The sequence below is a fragment of the Pleuronectes platessa genome, chromosome 6 (assembly GCF_947347685.1).
Source record: "Pleuronectes platessa chromosome 6, fPlePla1.1, whole genome shotgun sequence".
NCBI classification, from domain to species: domain Eukaryota; kingdom Metazoa; phylum Chordata; class Actinopteri; order Pleuronectiformes; family Pleuronectidae; genus Pleuronectes; species Pleuronectes platessa.
The window spans coordinates 1,985,597-2,004,863 of NC_070631.1; the positions used below are offsets into that span (position 1 = coordinate 1,985,597).

General features: G+C 48.5%; 1 protein-coding gene across 1 annotated transcript in view; it reads right to left on the reverse strand.

The window, feature by feature from the left end:
- The window catches only part of plxna3 (plexin A3), a gene marked incomplete at its 5' end in the record, with an annotated part of 55,176 nt that extends 53,067 nt beyond the window's left edge, over window positions 1-2,109 (reverse strand). Inside the window, one exon of the mRNA XM_053424852.1 lies at window positions 1,844-2,109. Coding sequence (XP_053280827.1) covers window positions 1,844-2,109 — 266 coding nt within the window. The remainder of the gene's footprint in view (window positions 1-1,843) is intronic.
- Between the last annotated feature and the right edge of the window lie 17,158 nt (window positions 2,110-19,267).

Here is a 19,267-nt window from a genome sequence, read left to right on the forward strand (position 1 = left end):
TGAGACAGGTGTCGGTAGGTGAGACAGGTATTTACAAGTGAGACGGGAGTAGGCAGGTAAGACAGGTGTAGGCAGGTGAGACAGGAGTAGTCAGGTGAGACAGGAGTAGTCAGGTGGTGTCAGGTGAGACAGGTGTAGTCAGGTGAGACAGGAGTAGTCAAGTGAGACGGGAGTAGTCAGGTGAGACAGGAGAAGTCAGGTGAGACAGGAGTAGTCAGGTGAGACAGAAGTAGTCAGGTGAGACAGGTGTAGTCAGGTGAGACGGGAGTAGTCAGGTGAGACAGGAGAAGTCAGGTGAGACAGGAGAAGTCAGGTGAGACAGGAGTAGTCAGGTGAGACAGGAGTAGTCAGGTGAGACGGGAGTAGTCAGGTGAGACAGGAGAAGTCAGGTGAGACAGGAGAAGTCAGGTGAGACAGGAGTAGTCAGGTGAGACAGGAGTAGTCAGGTGAGACAGGAGTAGTCAGGTGAGACAGGAGTAGTCAGGTGAGACAGGTGTAGTTAGGTGAGACAGGCGTAGTTAGGTAAGACAGTTTTACTCAGGTGAGACAGGTGTAGTTAGGTGAGACAGGTGTAGTTAGGTGAGACAGGTGTATTTAGGTGAGACAGGTTTAGTCAGGTGAGACAGGTGTAGTCAGGTGAGACAGGTGTAGTCAGGTGAGACAGGTGTAGTCAGGTGAGACAGGTGTAGTCAGGTGAGACAGGTGTAGTCAGGTTAGACAGGTGTAGTCGGGTTAGACAGGTGTAGTCGGGTGAGACAGGTTTAGTCAGGTGAGACAGGTGTAGTTGGGTGAGACAGGTGAGACAGGTGTAGTCGGGTGAGACAGGTGTAGTCGGGTGAGACAGGTGGTGTCAGGTGAGACAGGTGGTGTCAGGTGAGACAGGTGGTGTCAGGTGAGACAGGTGGTGTCAGGTGAGACAGGTGTAGTAAGGTGAGACAGGTGGTGTCAGGTGAGACAGGTGGTGTCAGGTGAGACAGGTGTAGTTGGGTGAGACAGGTGTAGTCGGGTGAGACAGGTGTAGTCAGGTGAGACAGGTGGTGTCAGGTGAGACAGGTGAGACAGGTGTAGACAGGTGAGACAGGTGTAGTCAGGTGAGACAGGAGTAGTCAGGTGAGACAGGAGTAGTCAGGTGAGACAGGTGTAGACAGGTGATATAGGTGTAGTTGGGTGAGACAAGTGTAGTCAGTTGAGACAGGTGTAGTAAGGTGAGACAGGTTTAGTCAGGTGAGTCAGGTGGTGTCAGGTGAGACAGGTGGTGTCAGGTGAGACAGGTGGTGTCAGGTGAGACAGGTGTAGTCAGGTGAGACAGGTGTAGTTGGGTGAGACAGGTGTAGTCGGGTGAGACAGGTGTAGTCAGGTGAGACAGGTGGTGTCAGGTGAGACAGGTGAGACAGGTGTAGACAGGTGAGACAGGTGTAGTCAGGTGAGACAGGAGTAGTCGGGTGAGACAGGTGTAGACAGGTGATATAGGTGTAGTTGGGTGAGACAGGTGTAGTCAGGTGAGACAGGTGTAGTCAGGTGAGACAGGTGTAGTTGGGTGAGACAGGTTGTGTCAGGTGAGACAGGTGTAGACAGGTGATATAGGTGTAGTTGGGTGAGACAGGTGTAGTCAGGTGAGACAGGTGTAGTTGGGTGAGACAGGTTGTGTCAGGTGAGACAGGTGTAGACAGGTGAGACAGGTGTAGTCAGGTGAGACAGGTGTAGTCAGGTGAGACAGGTGTAGTTAGGTGAGACAGGTGAGACAGGTGTAGTCAGGTGAGACAGGTGTAGTTAGGTGAGACAGGTGTAGTCAGGTGAGACAGGTGTAGTCAGGTGTAGTTGGGTGAGACAGGTGCACACAGACCGGTGAGCGCAGGCCCTGACGCTGGGGGGGGGGTAACACTTGGCGTTGTCCTCCACGGGTCCGGTCATGTGACTCCTCAGCTCCGTCAGATTGGACGACAGCTTCAGGACTCGGTTGACGGCGCCGACGAACACCTCGCCCGTCCGCCGGTGGACGGTCAGGTGGGTGAGGGAGGTATCGAACGCCCGGTACACCGCCCGGCCCGACGCCGCGGGGGGAGGGGGAGGAGCAGCCGGGGCAGAGAGGAGGGGGGAGTAGGAGAGGAGGAGGAGGGTGAGGAGGAAAAGGAGGAGAGGAGAGGAGGAGAACATGGCGGATAAAGAGAGGAGGAGGAGGAGAGGATGGAGGGAGAGAGAGGGAGAGGAGGGGAGGAGGAGGAGGAGAGAGCTGGCTGCAGGTCTGACGAAGAGTCGACTCAGCGGATCATGACTGTGGAGAAACAGAGAGGAGAACGTTAGAGTCAGTGAAGAAGAGGAGGAGGAGGAGGAGGAAGAAGGTCTGAATCTGCATCACAAACAATCTACATACTGAGATCACATGACTCTGCATGGGGTCATGTGATTGGCCGACTCGGACATTTGGATCTGGCTTCCAGAACTTTTCAGGAAAACATCCACAAACTCCACAAAATGCTTTTATTCTAGAAAACTCATCATCAGCTTGAAGAAAACCTACTGACTCTTATTCACCTGAAACTCAAACACACACAGCTAATCTGAGTGTGAGTGTGAGTGTGAGTGTGTGTGTGTGTGTGTGTGTGTGTGTGTGTGTGTGTGTGTGTGAGAGAGATGGAGGCAGATAGAGTTATTGATCTGTTTGTTCTGTCTTCTCACTGATTCTCTCATAAAGCTTCAGTAACTGAGCTGGATGGAAACTTCACTCTCATGCTGGCAGACGTTTCTCCTCTGTTTACGTTTGACTGACAGCTCTGATTACACACACACACACACACACACACACACACACACACACACAAAAACACACACACACACACTCCATCGCTGTGAGGTAGAAACCCTCTGAAAGCTGAATCTTAATCTGCCGTCCTGAACCAGACAAAATGGAGGATTGTCCCCCTCCAGCAGGAAAGCGTCTCACTGCAGGTTTCACATTAACATTCCTGCAGCGTGTGTTTTCTCAGCTGAGCTTCTCCACATCATCCTCCTGTTTTCAGCTCACACACACCGGTCGATACCGGAGAACGTGAGCCGCCCGCCGCTCACTTCCTCCCGTCGCTCGTTCCTGCTCCTCCTCTCGTTCGGAAACGTTTTCATCTCTCTGGCGTTTGTGGAAATTGATGTTTTCAGGATCAATGAGATGCAAGAAGTCGCACCAGTAGGTTATCATGTGACTGTGTTCATGTATACACACACACACACACGCACTGGATGTTACCCAACACTGCAAATCTGCATCTGCACAACCACCTCAACCATGATGCGGCAGTTTCTTTGGGGCGTAATCCTGATCTACTTCTGTTAATATCGAGCTGATGCAGAATCTGACACTTTGAAATCACAGCTGTCGACACTGAGGCTGAGTTTCATACGTTTTCATTTGAACACGACATTTTCAAAGTAAAATGATCTCTGTCCAAACTCACACGCCTGAACATGCCAATCAGGGATCAGAGACAAAGTGCATGTCCATCCCTTCTATGTCCTGTACATAGAAGAGTTAACTGATTTCTACTCTGGTGGCTGAGGACGGTTGTTTTCTTCCTGAAGGACGTCATGTGACCGGAGCCTGACGAATCAGAGAAGGCTACGTTGTGACCCAATCAGGAAGAGGTTGTGAGCCGACGTCATCGTTTGCAAACTTCTATGTTTCTGCTCATCCAGATGAAGCAGAGTTTCCAAACTTCTCTCTGTCAGACGATCTAAAACTCAGCAGGTGCATCTGGAGAAGAGCTGAAGACTTTTTCAAAATAAAAGTACAAAAAGTGCATCGAACCTGAATCCAACACATCAATCAATCTGAACCAAAGATCCTGAATCAGTTTCCTCTCTAGCTCCTCCCCGTTAGCAGAGGACACATGTTGACAACCTGTTGGATTGATTGGTGGATTAGGGGAACGTGTGTATCTGAGGGATCTCTGTACCACGGCTCCGCTCAACCATCTCTGCCACACAGACTCCGATAGTTACACTCTATGGTTTCAATAACAACCTTTTACAACCTTTAGGTTTGTTTGAATTTTCTTTTGTTTCCTCAGTTTGTTTTAAAGATGAAAAATAAAAACGTCTTTGAGTCCAGAAGAAAACTGGCGTCTGTGTTCAGTCCTGATCTGTGAGCAGCCATCTGAATTTTAAATATCCACAGTGACAGCTCTAATTTGTCCTCGCAAACAAACTGCTGTAATCTTCTGTCCCATCTTGTTAATTCTAGCGTCGGTGAATAAATCACATGGAGCAGAAGAAACAGCCTCAGACAGAAGGTCCTCCGGTGGAGGTCCGGGCTCCTCTCAGCAGCGTCATTAAGACATCTGAAGAAGAAGCTCTTGTAGTGTCATCAGGAGACGTTCTCCAGTTTTAATGAAACTAAACAAATCCTCAGCACGGTGAGACGTCATGTGACCGACTGATCCAATGAGGAAGCAGAAGAAGGGACGGTTTCTACTGAATGAATGGATGGATAATAACGTGTTCACTTCGCTGGCAGAGACGTACAGTAAGTTCAACAATTAACCCCGTGACACACACACACACACATACAGACACACACTGAAACACAAAGAGGCACTGAAAGATCAGCACATTAGTTAATTAGCCCGCTGAGCTGAGGGGGAGACGAGAGGTCGACAGATGGACCGGAGAGAGAGAGAGTTTGTGTTTCAGTGTGTGTGTGTGTGTGTGTGTGTGTGTGTGTGTGTGTGTGTGTGTGTGTGTGTGTGTGTGTGGACGACAGACAGCTGGGCAGACAGTGGGGACAGATAGAGTTTCTCTAACTGGACTAAGATTTCACTGAACCATCCATCAGCTCACTGAACCAACGACTGTGTGACTGTGTGCGTGCGTGCGTGCGTGCGTGCGTGTGCGAGTGAGAGTGTGTGGTTGTGTGTGTGTTATAATCTGTTACTCATTACTGATTAATGTTTAAAATGTGCAACAAAGTTCAAAGCATTAAAAGCTGATGAAAGGTTCATAAGAGTCTCAGAGTCGACGTGTTCTAACGTCTCCATTTGTCTCAAACACAAAGATCAGCCGTGAGTTCTGATAAATGGAAAAACTAAGAGCTAAGTCAAGCTACACAGGTTTTCAACACTACAGCTGATCTCAGACCTGCACTCAACCTCCAAATGCTCTGGAGGTTCTGTAGGTGAGAAGGAAAACGTCTGAGTCAGCTGCTTCAGACATTTTCTGGAACTTTTCCTGCAGCCTCCTCGTAAAATGTCTGTTAAATGTCAGAGCGAGCGAGTGGACGAGTGGACGTGTGGACGAGGTTTCTAACACGTGACGGACGTGGAGCTGGAAGAACACAAACATCTCAGGATGAAGAAGAGGAGCCGGACACGTAGAAGACGAAGACGTCCACTGGGAAACACGAGGAGATTCTAGATCTTCTGGTGATGAGGCCCGACTCCAGTGTGGACGAGCTGTAAACAACAACACTGATCTTTCCACAGCAGAGTTTACACGTCATGTCCCGCCTCCTGCTGCTCTACAGGCCACGCCTCCTGCTGCTCTACAGGCCCCGCCCCTCGCCTGGCCGTTCCTGTTAGAACGAGTCGGACCCGACAACCTGCTGCTTCACAAACAACAACTACAGGAAATGTCCCACTGGAGCTGATGGTGACAGTTGAAGCTGTGACTCTCAGTCACTTCTTCCCACAGGAGATCGAACCCACAGGAAACCCCGATGGACCCATGTAACACACCTGCAGGTGTTTAATAACTGACAAAAGGAGAAGAAGATACAACATCCGTCCTCCTCCGTCTCTGCTCTGTCCATCTCCTCCAGCTCGCAGCAGACCACCCCGACGCTCTCACCAGTCCAACCAGCGGGAAACTGCAGCACAATGCGTCTTTGTCCTGGTGTTTACTGGAGCCTGAGATTCAAACAGGGGCTCAGTCACAGAGATGGAGGGGTGAGGAGGGGGTAACACGGGGTCACGGGGGGGAGGAGGGTGCAGATGGGGTGATGGAGAGGGGATGGGGGGGTGGGTTTTATGATGGGGAGGAGTTGTGTGTCCTGTAAAGACATTCAGAGGGAGACTGTACAATATACTGATTATATTTACTACTAATAAAACACATCAGTGACTCCAGATCTGGACTGATCCAGATCTGGAGTCTGAGTTGGGACCTGGAGCTGAGTCTATACTGGGACGAGTCCGACCTGATCTGGACTGAGTCTGGACTGATCCAGATTGACTCTTGACTAAGTCTGGACCGAGTTGGGACTTGGGACAGATCTAGACTCATCTTGACTCATCTTGATTATATTAACTACTAATAAAACACATCAGTGACTGAAGTCTGGACTGATCCAGATTGATCTGGAGTCTAAGTTGGAACTTCGAGCTAAGTCTATACTGGGAGGAGTCTGACCTGATCTGGACTGATCCAGATTGACTCTTGACTAAGTCTGGACTGACTTGGGACTTGGGACAGATCTAGACTCATCTAGACTCATCTTGATTATATTAACTCTTGCTTTTCTGAGACCTTTGAGGAGCAGAGATGAAACTGAGTGAGAACCAGAACCTGCTGATCAGAGCTGGAGAAGAAAAGCTGAAAGAAAAGGAGGTGAAGTGAATGGAGGTTTGTGTTTTGCTGACGTCGAGCTCTGTGAAGGTCTCTTCTGTCAAAACAAGGTTTTCCTGACGCAGCGACTTTTTTATCACGGCGGGAAAATGAGAATCTGATGTTGAAGATGTAAGAAAAGAAAAGATTTGAGTGTTTGTCTCTTATTTATTTGATCTCAGTTTATCTGAAAGAGGAGAAATCATCCTGTCACTGATCATTTATCTCAACATTCCAATTAATAACACAAAAGTGTGGAGCTTTGAGGAACACGTGTGTAAAAAAAACATTGAATTCTTAATGTTCTTCAGTTACAGACACGGTTAATAAAAGACTGTCCCTTTGAAGAGAGACAGTGACTTTGTGTTGCTGAAACAATAACCATCTGATTGTGTGTGATTGTTGTGTCACTTCCTGTAATTACATAAACACAGTGAACTGTGAACCACTCCAGCAAGGACACTTTCACTTTACTGAGTCTGCCTCTGTAATTACAACCCACAGTAAACCATCTCCCTGTGCTATTAACAGCTCCGACGCTAACATGCTAACATGCTAACACGCTGCGGGGCCCACGGAGTGATCCCTTCACCCTGCGCCTGTAGAACCCAGCTTCACCCTGCGCCTGTAGAACCCGGCTCCGCCCTGCGCCCGTAGAACCCGGCTCCACCCTGCGCCCGTAGAACCCGGCTCCACCCTGCGCCCGTAGAACCCGGCTCCACCCTGCGACTGTAGAACCCGGCTCCACCCTGCGACTGTAGAACCCGGCTCCACCCTGCGACTGTAGAACCCGGCTCCACCCTGCGACTGTAGAACCCGGCTCCACCCTGCGCCTGTAGAACCCGGCTCCACCCTGCGCCTGTAGAACCCGGCTCCACCCTGCGACTGTAGAACCCGGCTCCACCCTGCGACTGTAGAACCCGGCTCCACCCTGCGACTGTAGAACCCGGCTCCACCCTGCGACTGTAGAACCCGGCTCCACCCTGCGCCTGTAGAACCCGACTCCACCCTGCGCCCGTAGAACCCGGCTTCACCCTGTGCCCGTAGAACCCGGCTCCACCCTGCGCCCGTAGAACCCGGCTTCACCCTGCGCCCGTAGGACCCGGCTTCACCCTGTGCCTGTAGAACCCAGCTCCACCCTGCGCCTGTAGAACCCGGCTCCACCCTGCGCCTGTAGAACCCGGCTAAGGAAACATCGGACCATCCTTTCTAAACGGAGCGGAGAACATTTAAGGAGACGCAACCTCATATTTGAACCTGATTACCTTTGTTAATATAATAAACAGATCAGTTGTTTAATTCTCCTGAAACGATCCAGAACTGAGGTGAATCTTCACATGAGCGTCTCAGCTCCAGATGTTCCTTCTCTCTCACATCTGTCCAGTGAACAATAAGATGATTTAACTTAAAGTTTACAATATCATCAGGTTAACCATAATTTGACCTGTTTAGAAACCACAGAGAGAAATCCTCCTCATATCTGCAGAGAATATCACGTTTTCAGGTTTTCTTCTGTGCGAGAGAAATTGAATTATGGTTATCAGAACAAACAGAAACCTCCCGTGGTGAAATCGGCAAAGTTCATTTTCCAAAATAAAACTAACTACAAGCTGCACAGCATCACCCACTGAGTCCAAGGCAACAATATTCTCCATGTTTCATTTCATCTGTGTATGAAACTCAAGACGTTATAGTTTAATGAATCCATAGACTGATCATCTGATCAATCATCTGATCAATCATCATTACACTGATATTCAATAAATCTTCTACACTCAAATCTGGACGTTAGCCACCGACTCACAACAGCTCCATTAGCCATTAGTGTGTTTATAAAACAGTCCATCAGACTCCGTCATTACCACAAGGTCACACACACACACACACACACTCACACAAACTCACACACGTATACACACAGTTATTTCATTAGAGAGCAACTCTGCTGTGATGGTGGTTGAAGGTTTTTTATTTAATGGCTCAGCTGATGGAAACCAGAGACGCTGAACATCTAAACACTTCTGACCCTGAGCGGTTAGAGCGGCGGTCAAACTCCAGCTCGGTTAAACAAGCACCTTCCAGACAGCGGCGTGATCCTATTGGTCAAATAAAGAGGGGCGGGGCCTCGGAGCCCACGGCAGAAATGTGAAAGTAGTCAAACATGATTGGTGGCTTCACTGTGGCCCGAGAACACATTTTCATAACGTCTCGGTTTATTTCAGGTTCACGCTGACGGATCCAAAATAACCCCCGAGCTGTAAACATACATGTGCTGACTGGGCGCTCATTCATCGTGACCTCTGACCTCTCTCCGTACGTCACTGAGTGGCGAGACAGAGAATCAAAACAAAAGCTTAATACCGTGACCGGCGGCGGAGTCACGGCACATTTTAACTGCACTGGAGGATATTTTTATCCTGACCGAGGTCACAGAGCTGCTAACGAAATGATTGGCTACAGAGACGCCATCCATCAGAAATAAAGACGAGCAGCGAGAGACGAGGACGAGGACACGTCCCATGTGACTGTGAGGAGAGACACAACATCAGGACATCAGTTAGAAAACCAATCGCACTCAGTGTCACAAACTTATGAAACTTTCCTCAGATGAACAAAACACTAAAAACCATCTGAGGCATTTTTAACCAACTGAGGGTCTTTATGTTACACTGTGTTGCGTTGCGTTGTGCTGCGTTGTGTTGTGTTATGCTACGTTTCAAATTGCGGTGACAACAGGTGGTGGGGATTTCCCTCATCGGCCAACAGGGAAATTGTTGTTCACATGATTATATTTAAATAGATCTCAAATAAATTTAAATTATCATATTTAGAACATTCATTCTTTCTGCAGCAGAAAATCAAATCCTCTGTCGACCATCTCATCACGTTAAACCATCGTGATGACATCACTACGTTTCGTTAAGTGCACATGTAGATCACTCACAAAATGTTCAGAGTTCCAATTAATTCACGAGAGTTATGAAATATTTTGTTTGCATTTCTATATTCAGAAATCTTTTAGATCAAGATCTGTTCATTTCGAAAAACTTTCTAATTCATTCAAAACAGTTTTAGTTTCAGAACCTTCGAGCTGAGGTTTTACATTTGAAAGATATGACGCCTTTTAGGATTCTCAGGAAATGACATCACAGCAAGAAAACTACATAAACACCGGAGGAAGATGTGTTCCCTGTTTAATCAGCTGTGACATCACAGACTGTGGGGGGGGGGGGGGGGGCTTGAAACAACAGATCGATGTTGACTTTGAAAAACAGTGAAATGTTCACGCTGTGATAAATCAGCTGAAATCTGTCAAAACAGTGAAATGCTCCTTTAAAACACTTCACATCACTGGATTCTATCTCACATCAGGTTCAGATCAGCCCCCCCCCCCCGCCCCCGACTGAAGAGCTTTCTGAGTGTGAGGCTCCGGCCTCGTCAGCTTCATTAGCGTCTCATAAAACCCGTTTCCCCGACGCCTCCGACTGCAAACGTTCACAGCAGCTATTCCAGAAGCTGTGAAGTCTGATCAGAGCCGGGGGGGGGGGGGGGGGGGGACACGTCCTCTGGTTCGGTCGTTAACGCAGCGGCCGGACCAGAGGTTTCATTTCACACGTCCTCCTCCAGTGAGACTCAAAGACACATGTGGAGCTCTTCACAGAGGAGAAGGAGGAGAAGAAGTGAAGCCTCTGAGCAGGAGGACGTCTTCAAACCTGGCTCCTCCTCAGGAGACTCAAACTGAGCCGTGTTTGGTTTTAGACTCTGAGGTGAAGTGTCGGGGGAAACAGTGTTTTATCTACTGTTTGTATTCGGACGTCAGATTCCTGCTGAACCAGCACAGAGACCATCTCTCAAACAAACCCAGAACCATCTAGACAACGCCTGACGTCAAACAGGGACGTCCACGGGGAATCAACCTGGGTCCTGTTTCTGCTCGGGACTGAAAGTGGGTGGATCCACCATTGGATTGTGAGGCTGTGGTTCTTGCTGTCTTCAGCTCGGGACTGACACCCGTCCCCTGACAGACGTCCAGACCCACGAGACAGACGCTCCTCTTCCATCTCTCGGATTTCTGAACAACACTTTTTAAAACAAACAGAACCTCGTGCACGTTTTCATCCACGTGTTATTTTTGTGTTTTGCTGCTCAGACGTACGTGGACATCTGTGAACACACGTGACCCCATGATCACCGATGTTCTGCTCTCACGGTGAAGCTGGGGGGGGATCATTACCTAAATTAGCATGAGCATATGTTCAAACCCCCAAACCATGGGCCCTATAGTGAAGCGCACGCTCCGCAGGCCCTTTCATCAAGATGGGGTCTGGTTCTTTCAGCCCTGAGCACACCTGCAGGGCGCACCTCTCAGGGGCGTGAACACAGCTTTGTCGTAGCCGGGGCCGTTACAAAGGAAGGAGGACCCCCCCCCCCCCCCCCCCCCCGGAGCTCCTCAGAAAAGAGGCACGACAGCGAACCGTTAGCATACGTCCCAGCCTGTGACTCATAGGTTAGCAACTGATTGATTGACACGCACACGCGGACCAATCACTGTTCAGGAAATAGAGAAATCTAAAAAGTGTGTCCTCCAACAGAACAGAGATCTCAGCACAATGGAAGACAAAATACAAAAAAAAACATGATAAATACTCGTTAAGGATCCTGAGCAGATCGGCACTTAAACTGATAACGAGAAACTGGCTCCAGGAAATGTCCCCGAGAGACATGGAGAGACGCAGGTCAACAAATAAATCTAATGGAAAATCTACCTCACAACAGGAGGGGGAACTTAAACCTGTTGAAAAGAGACTGAATCGTCTTTCTACTATAAAATAAACCATTGTATATCCTGGTCGCTGTTCTCTCAGCTCACTTCACTATTTCTGTCACTTCTCATAAGAGCAGCTGAGCTCGGTTCTGTAAAGTCCCTCTGGAGAGACGCTTGTGAAAGGTTACCCACTGTGTTCATCACGTCTGGTTCCCGCAGCACCGAGACACGATGCTTCTGTAGAACTCGACTGAGGAGGGACGAGGACCGGAGACAGACTCCGGTGGACGAGTCTCTGAGGTTCACGTCAGAGAAAGAACAAAAGCCTCAGTGGAGCTCGTTCTTCCACCGTCTCTCCTCAGAGCTGCCACGTCGAGGAATATTCTAGACTTTAATTTGCTTTGATAGTCATCTCAGGAAAGTCTACACAAAATGAGAACATGTACAAAACACGTCACAATCATCGTGACAGTTTGTTCAGTGCTGCGGAGGACGAGGGAACGAAGCTCCTACGGAATCGAACCCGTCTCCATTTCAGTGCCTGTACGTGAAGTGTTGGTCGTCCTAATAGAAAAACACTTTGTATTAACTGAGCTGCTCCATCACGACTCCCCTCACAGTGACTGCAGGCGTCTGAGCTGGTGGTGCAGGATGCTCTCTCCGGGTTAGAGACGATCCACCGAGCGCTCCGTGTGAAGCTGACTGACACGCTAACGTCACGTGTGTTCCACGGTGGCTTCTGACAGGAAACACTGCGCGGCTGTTACAGGTCCTGGAGCACAGAACAGCCGGTGCTCGTCGTGGTGTTTCATTCCACTGGAGGTTGTCGGTTTGTTAAAGAGTCTCAGAAGCTGCAGGATGGATGGTGGTTGAACTGGTTTCTTGTGTTCTGGTCCGTTTCTTCAGAGCAGAACTGTGATGGTACATATCATGTTTATGTTTATGGTCATAATAACACAGAGGTTCTGTACATGGGAACACAAATGTCCGTGTCAGTGTCTGGATCTTCTCCTGCAGCCTCCTGGTAAATCATCTGTAACATGTCAGAGTGAGTCCATGTGAGGAACCAGCAGGACGATGTGTGGGAGCTTCCCAGTGAGCGAGTGGACGTGTGGACGAGGTTTCTAACACGTGACGGACGTGAAACCTGAAGAACACAAACATCTCAGGATGAAGAAGAGGAGCCGGACACGTAGAAGACGAAGACGTCCACTGGGAGACACGAGGAGATTTGTCGGTGTGGATGTGCTGTAGACAAACCATGTGATCTCTGCAGCAGAATTCACACCCCCGCCTCGCGCCGCCTCCTCCGCCCCCCCCACTCGATTGCTCAAGACCTTTTTTTAATGTTATGACTCTAAATGGAAAATCAGGTCCTGACAGAATTCAAAGAGTCTGAGGTTCGTTTCATCTTGTCAGCGTCTGTTCAGGCTTAGGTGCCCCCCCCCCCCCCACCCCCCATATAACAGCTCCAGTCGGGTTCAGCTAAATTCTTGTGAGGGTAATAGCAGAGGTAAAGCTCAGACTGTGACACACTCCACCTTCACTTAATGGTTTAAACAGATCTGAGAGAAGCTGAAGAAAACAGCCTCAGACTGGTTTTCTATGGTTTAACTCATTTACTACAAATCACGTGGACTTTACATTCCTGTCGACCGCTAAACAAAACACACGCCAGCGTCACGGCTCGGCCGACGCGTGTTTACGTTTCAGACGCTGCGATGACAGTTTGTTCTGGAGAAAAGAAAACTGGAGCAGATCGGTCGTTAATGAGAGAAAACTGAGGTTCCATCCTTTAAAGGCTTAAACCAGCTGTGAACTGAAGACTGAACACACACACACACACACACACACACACGCACATGCAGTTATACACACACCCATAGAATGTGAACACACTTGATTGTCCATTGAGCCCAAACCAACAACAAAAAGAAGATTCCTGCGATGTGGTTATCAAACCCTTATGACCACAGACTGTAAATAAAGATGGACGACAGACGTGCTCCTCAAAAGTGAAGCCAGACCACCTCGATCGCCCCCTGGTGGCTGCCTGCAGTTTAGGTCATAAACCTCCTCCGTGTTAGCAGACGGGACATGGACCCAAAAAGATGGTTTCTGTCCTTTTCTTTAGTTCTTATCACACTGATAAACATCAGTGTGATGTTTGTTCATGTCTCTGATCCGTTTGTTTTTGATTTGATGATATAAAAAAAAGCCTGTGAGGTCATGATTGACAGCTGAGCAGGACTCCTGATTGGTCCCGAGTGAGTGTGAAGTCTCCAGAGAGTGTGACTGCAGCACGTGTTGACTTTTCAATCTTCCAGCAGATGTCACAGACGTCACTGAAACATCACACATGGTTTTCATCTCAGCTCCATTTTTATTTAAACTTCATAGTTTTTGAAAAAGCTCTGGAGAGTGAGACTCTGTCTCTGCTGCTGATCCTCAGGAAAGTTCACGAGGGAGGTTTTAATTTAACTTCTTCAAAAATCCAATCATCTCCTTTCAGACTTCAGTTCACAGTTGATGTCTGAAAACAGCTTAAGTGAATACCTAGAATGTGTCTTAAAACACGCACACATATGTGCACGTGTATTTATTTGACCCTGGCCTTGCGAAGGACTACACACACACACACACACACACCCTTACACACACACACACACACAGGATGAGCTAAGGAACTGGGAGGAAACAATCAGCTGACACTCTTCACTTCCTCCCTCGATGCCTTCTGACCTCAAGCAGCTGGACCTGTGTGTGTGTGTGCGTGATAGTGTGTGTGTGTGTGTGTGTGTGTGTGTGTGTGTGTGTGTGTGTCTAACACAACTATAGAGAATATTTCTGATATCTCACAGTTTCAGTTCCTCTGGTCTCAGGGTTCAGTCCCAGATCTGAGCAGCTGAGTCACAATGAAGATCATGAACCAAACTTCATATTAATTGTATATTAATTATCTGTGTTTACATTTAACTGCTTTTATGCTGAATTATAACTTCATCTGTGTATGAAGTGTTTCCTGTTGTCGGGGGTGTGAAAGCTGGTGAGTGTGTGTGTGTGTGTGGGGGGGGGGGAGGATCAGTGAACCTTCAGGTGAACCAGGGAGCGGTGAGAGGCACAGCTGAGACTAGTTGACCAATCAACTCTCCCTGGAGCGGAGCTACCAGAGGGGGGGGGGGGGGGGGGGACGTCATGAGACACAGAGACACATGGGAAGAGACATGAAGAGACACACAGGAGTGAAGCTGATTGGAGCTTTAAGTTGTGTTGATGTTTTGTCGTGTGTTTCACAAAAAATCGTGTTGAAAGCTGACGGGTTCGTCTCTGGTTGTTGTGGGGAGTCCCAGTAACACCCAGTACAACAAACTGATGGAATTAATGGTCCAGGCAGGAATAAGTTAAGGAATATCTGATTCAATTGTAATAGTATTGAATCACAATAAAGAAAATAAAATCAGTGTCTGTGAATCGTGATTATTTGAATCAGGAAACGAGCGGATGGTCACATGGCCTCTGTCACGTGTCCTACTCAGACGTATTCTGTCCGTCCTCTGCGTTCATTTCATCCAACACGTTTTCTGAAAGATTACAGAAACGTCTGAAACAGAAGACAGGCCGCAGTACCGCTGGAAATCACTAGAGGGCAGAGTAGCAAATAGTTCAAGTGAGACGACCGAGGAAGAAACGGATGACCTTACGACCTTACGTCTACATTCCGTTACTTCTTCAGTGAAGAGAATTCATCGTCCACCTGTTGCGATCTATTTGAGAACCTCACAGACAAATCGCCATTCAACAAACAATACAACAACGTATTTATCTCTCTCTTCAGACGATATCACAACTCCCTGCTCCACCGTCGCAATGTTTGTTATTGTCAGAGACTCTAGACTCTGCACTGCCCTCTGGTGGACGTATTGCTCAGCGACCATCCAACACAAAGGACGCGTGGAAGTCAGTCGGTTGTGACGTTGTCTTTTCGTATGCTAAGTCAGAATAAATGACGAGTTTACATCGAGGAGGAAGAGGAGGATGAGGAAGAGGAGGATGAGGAAGAGGAAGTAGAGACACAGCCTTCCTGAGCCGAGCTGATTTTGACTTTGGTCCAGAAAGAGACGACGCCTCTGCTCCAGGACATTTTCATTATTATTAGATGATGGACGGACGAGTCTTCAATGAGACTCAGAGCTGAAAATATCATATCAGTCTCTATCTGCTGACTCAGCGGCGACACCATCCCTGACTCAGCGCGTGTGTGTGTCTGTGTGTGTGTGCATGTGTCAGAGAGTGTGTGTCTATATTTGATTCTAATTATATATTAACAAACAACGAGGTCTGATTGTGTGACAAAGACAAAGATTAAATTGCAGACACACAAAAGCACAGCTGCAGGTAACAGGTTGACCTGATTTCAACAGACACACACACACACACAGACACACACAAGGTCAAACACACAGACGTGCTGTATGTATGATCAATATTCCATAATAAGCCTCAGTGATGGATTTCCTACAGCAGAAGAACTGGGACCGTGTGGAGACAAGAGGAGGAAATCTCATTACACACTCACAGACACACACACACAGAGAGACACACACACTCACTCACACACACACAGATGTATGGAAAAAGTGATGTGTGATAAATCTGGAAAGTTAAGCTCTGTGTGGAAAAATGTCAATGCTCCAAAATAAAAGTCTCCATTTTCCACTGGACGACAGAAGCTCCGGTTCACTGCGACCAATCAGATTTGAACACATTCATAAAAATATATCAAAACAATTTTCTAATGTTTATTATAAAAAAAACACACAATGACACGTGCACATATTCAGAAGAACACCGGGGGAACCGGCCGACAGTATTGTGTCATTTTAACAAAGTGTGCTCCACGACGATTAAGAAAAAAAGGTTTGATAGTAAACTGGGCAGATTCCCCCCCCCCCCCCCGATCATTCAGCTCCAAAATATATATCGTACAACAAACGTCATCAGGACGTTCAGCTGCTTCACAACATTCCTTCGATCATTGATTATTTTCCAGCTCCTCATATAGATAATTTAGCTTTTTCTGCCGTTTTAGGGAACATTTGATATCGGCCTTCGGAAGTGGTGACATCACGCACACACCCAATGACATCATCACATGCTTTTGAGCTTGGCAGTGCGACTACAGCGGCGTCCAACTTCAGGGGCCACGCTCTTCATCACAGGGGCCACGCTCTTCTTCACAGGGGCCCAGACTGTCCCGTTTAGCTCATGTATGTAAACGTAATGTAAATATATCAGGCCTCACCTCCAGCTAACAGCTAACAGCTAACAGCTAACGGTACACTCATTAATGCAACGCTAGGTCGTTTTTAAATATACGACAAACGCCACACACCAACAACAGAGCCAGAGCTAGCGCACGTGAGCACAGCGGTGTGCACGAGGAAGCTCCGAAACCGAAAACTAGCATGTACGACATCGAACAGTGCATCCCACCTGTAGGGGGAGCCAAATCAGAGAATTCATCTGTCTCATTTCGATTAGATCTTCATAATCTACGCAAAGTTAACATCAAACATTTTCAGCTTGATTCAGCAAATCAACCTTCACACTGTGTTTTCAGCTGGAAATGTGTTCTTTATTTTATTAAATGCCAGAAACAACGAAGCGACGATCAGAATCTGTTCTTCGGTAGAGGAACTGTGTCCTGGGTCTATGTTGATCTGCATCGTGATGACGTGAGACAGGACCGTGTGTTGTTGTTGTTGTTGTTGTTGTTGATCCACATGTTGACGTGTGTTTGCAGGTGAGTGTGTGTTCGAGGTCGATGAATCCATCGTAATCTGATGAACTTCAGACTCAGACACGAGGACGTTGAACTGATCTCTGGAAACGACCTGACGAGTCGAAAACGATCACACACACGATGATGATCGTTTGATTTAGTCTGTTTTTACCTTTGATCCTTGTTGGAATCTGATCTTTTATTTTCCTGCTGCTTTCTTAATCCACTGATATTTTACTGATCTCCTCTTCGTCGTTAATTATCCGCTGATTATTCCTTTCACATTTAATCTGAGTCGATATAAATCTGAGGTAAATGATCCAGAAGCTTCTGTCGGGATGAGCTCATGTTTTTAAATAAGCTTCTCTATAAAATGATCTGCAGCTAATGATCGGTTTCCTTACCGATCAATCATCAATACAAAGGTGGGACCCCCCCCCCCCCCCAGAAGAGGAAACACTGAGATGGATCAGGAGGAAATGTTTGATCACCATTAATCAAATAATTTTCCATCATTTGAATGTATTCCTTCCAGGTGAAGTGATCACTACTGATCGATCAGACTATTGATCAGTGTAACTTCAGCCTGGACTCCTCCAGTTTCCCTTTCTACTAGAAACTCCTTCGCTTCTCACCTCAACCCATGAGGGCATCGATCAGATTATTGATGACTCCACTGATCAGCTGCTCACATCTCGGTCCACTCTGCATCATCAGACCACTCACATCAGCTGCCGGGGATTTGACTGATCACCTTCTGACAGTGAGTGGGTCGTTTCTGATCCTTTATCATAAAACTGATCATATTATTATTGATTAGCTTCACAACACGTCATCCTGCAGAACGTCGTTCATTTAGGTGATTTTTTTAATGTTTATTGTTCAACCGATCTCGTCACTGATGTATTCGCATCTGTCCACGTCGTTCTACAGGATCATCAGGTGATTGGTTTGATTCCCGGTCGGAACCTCTGATAACTGACCCGGTTGGAGGAGGAGTGATTGATCACACGCGTCACTTTTAATGTCAATGTTCGTTTATCAGAGAAATCGATGGATAACCGGTCGAACACTTCGATCCGAGGTGGGAGGAGAAGCGGAGGATCGATGGCTGTGGGACCCGGAGGATGGAGGCTGCAGCTCGGCTCCGGGGACCTGCCGGTGCGGGTTCGGTGCGGGTTCTGTGCGGGAGACGTTCACGCGGTTTTCTGACGGTTTAAAGCGCTTTTCCTGCTGCCTCCCCCTTTTGTTCTTTAATGGATCCACGTCTGGAGCCTCGCTGCCTCCCCCCTCCTCCCCCACCGCCTCCCCCTCCTCCCCTGCTCACTGGAAAACACACATTTTACATCTGCGGCCGCAACACAAACGCGTCTTTTACGCACAGAATTTGATCTGCGTCTAATTGGCGAAACAGCGCAAAGCGAGGAGCCGCGAGCCCGGTGCGCGCACACCGCACGAGGCCGCGCGAGGCTCCACAACAGCCCGGGAGGGAGGGCAGTCGTACCTGGGGTATCAACCCCCACAGCCCGCTGGAGCTCCCCCACCTCCCCCCCAATGGAAACCAGTGGAAAACAGGAGGAGAACGTTCACGCGCAGGAGAAGGAGCAGCTCAGCGGTGATGCGGCGGAGAGACGAGGCGTTTACCCCCCCCACCCCCCATAAACATCCACACACATACACCCCCCGACCACCACCAGCACCTCCACCCCGCTGCCCCGGATCTGCCACCCGGACCCGGACAGCCCCACCCTCACCCCCCACACAGCTCCGGGACGTACCTGGACGGACACGCGCAGAAAAGTCCACTTTGATTTAAATCCCCGGTCCCACGCGCTGCTGCTGCCGTTCTTGTTCTTCCTCCCTCTGCTGCTGCTCTTCCTCAGCGCATGGACCTGAGCTCAGGTGCGTTCAGCGGCGGGAGGGGTCCGGGCGCGTGCGGGGCTCATGCGTGAAAACAAAGTGGAGAATAATCCTGAAAGATGACGGAGCGAAGCGGCGCGTCTCCCCCATTCACACACAGCCTCACTCGGCTTGGCTCGGCTCGGTCTGCCCCCTGCTCCTCCACTGCTACCCCCCTCCTCCTCCCGTCTGGACCGTACCACTGTGCGTCCTGGAGGGAGGGGTAAGCGGGA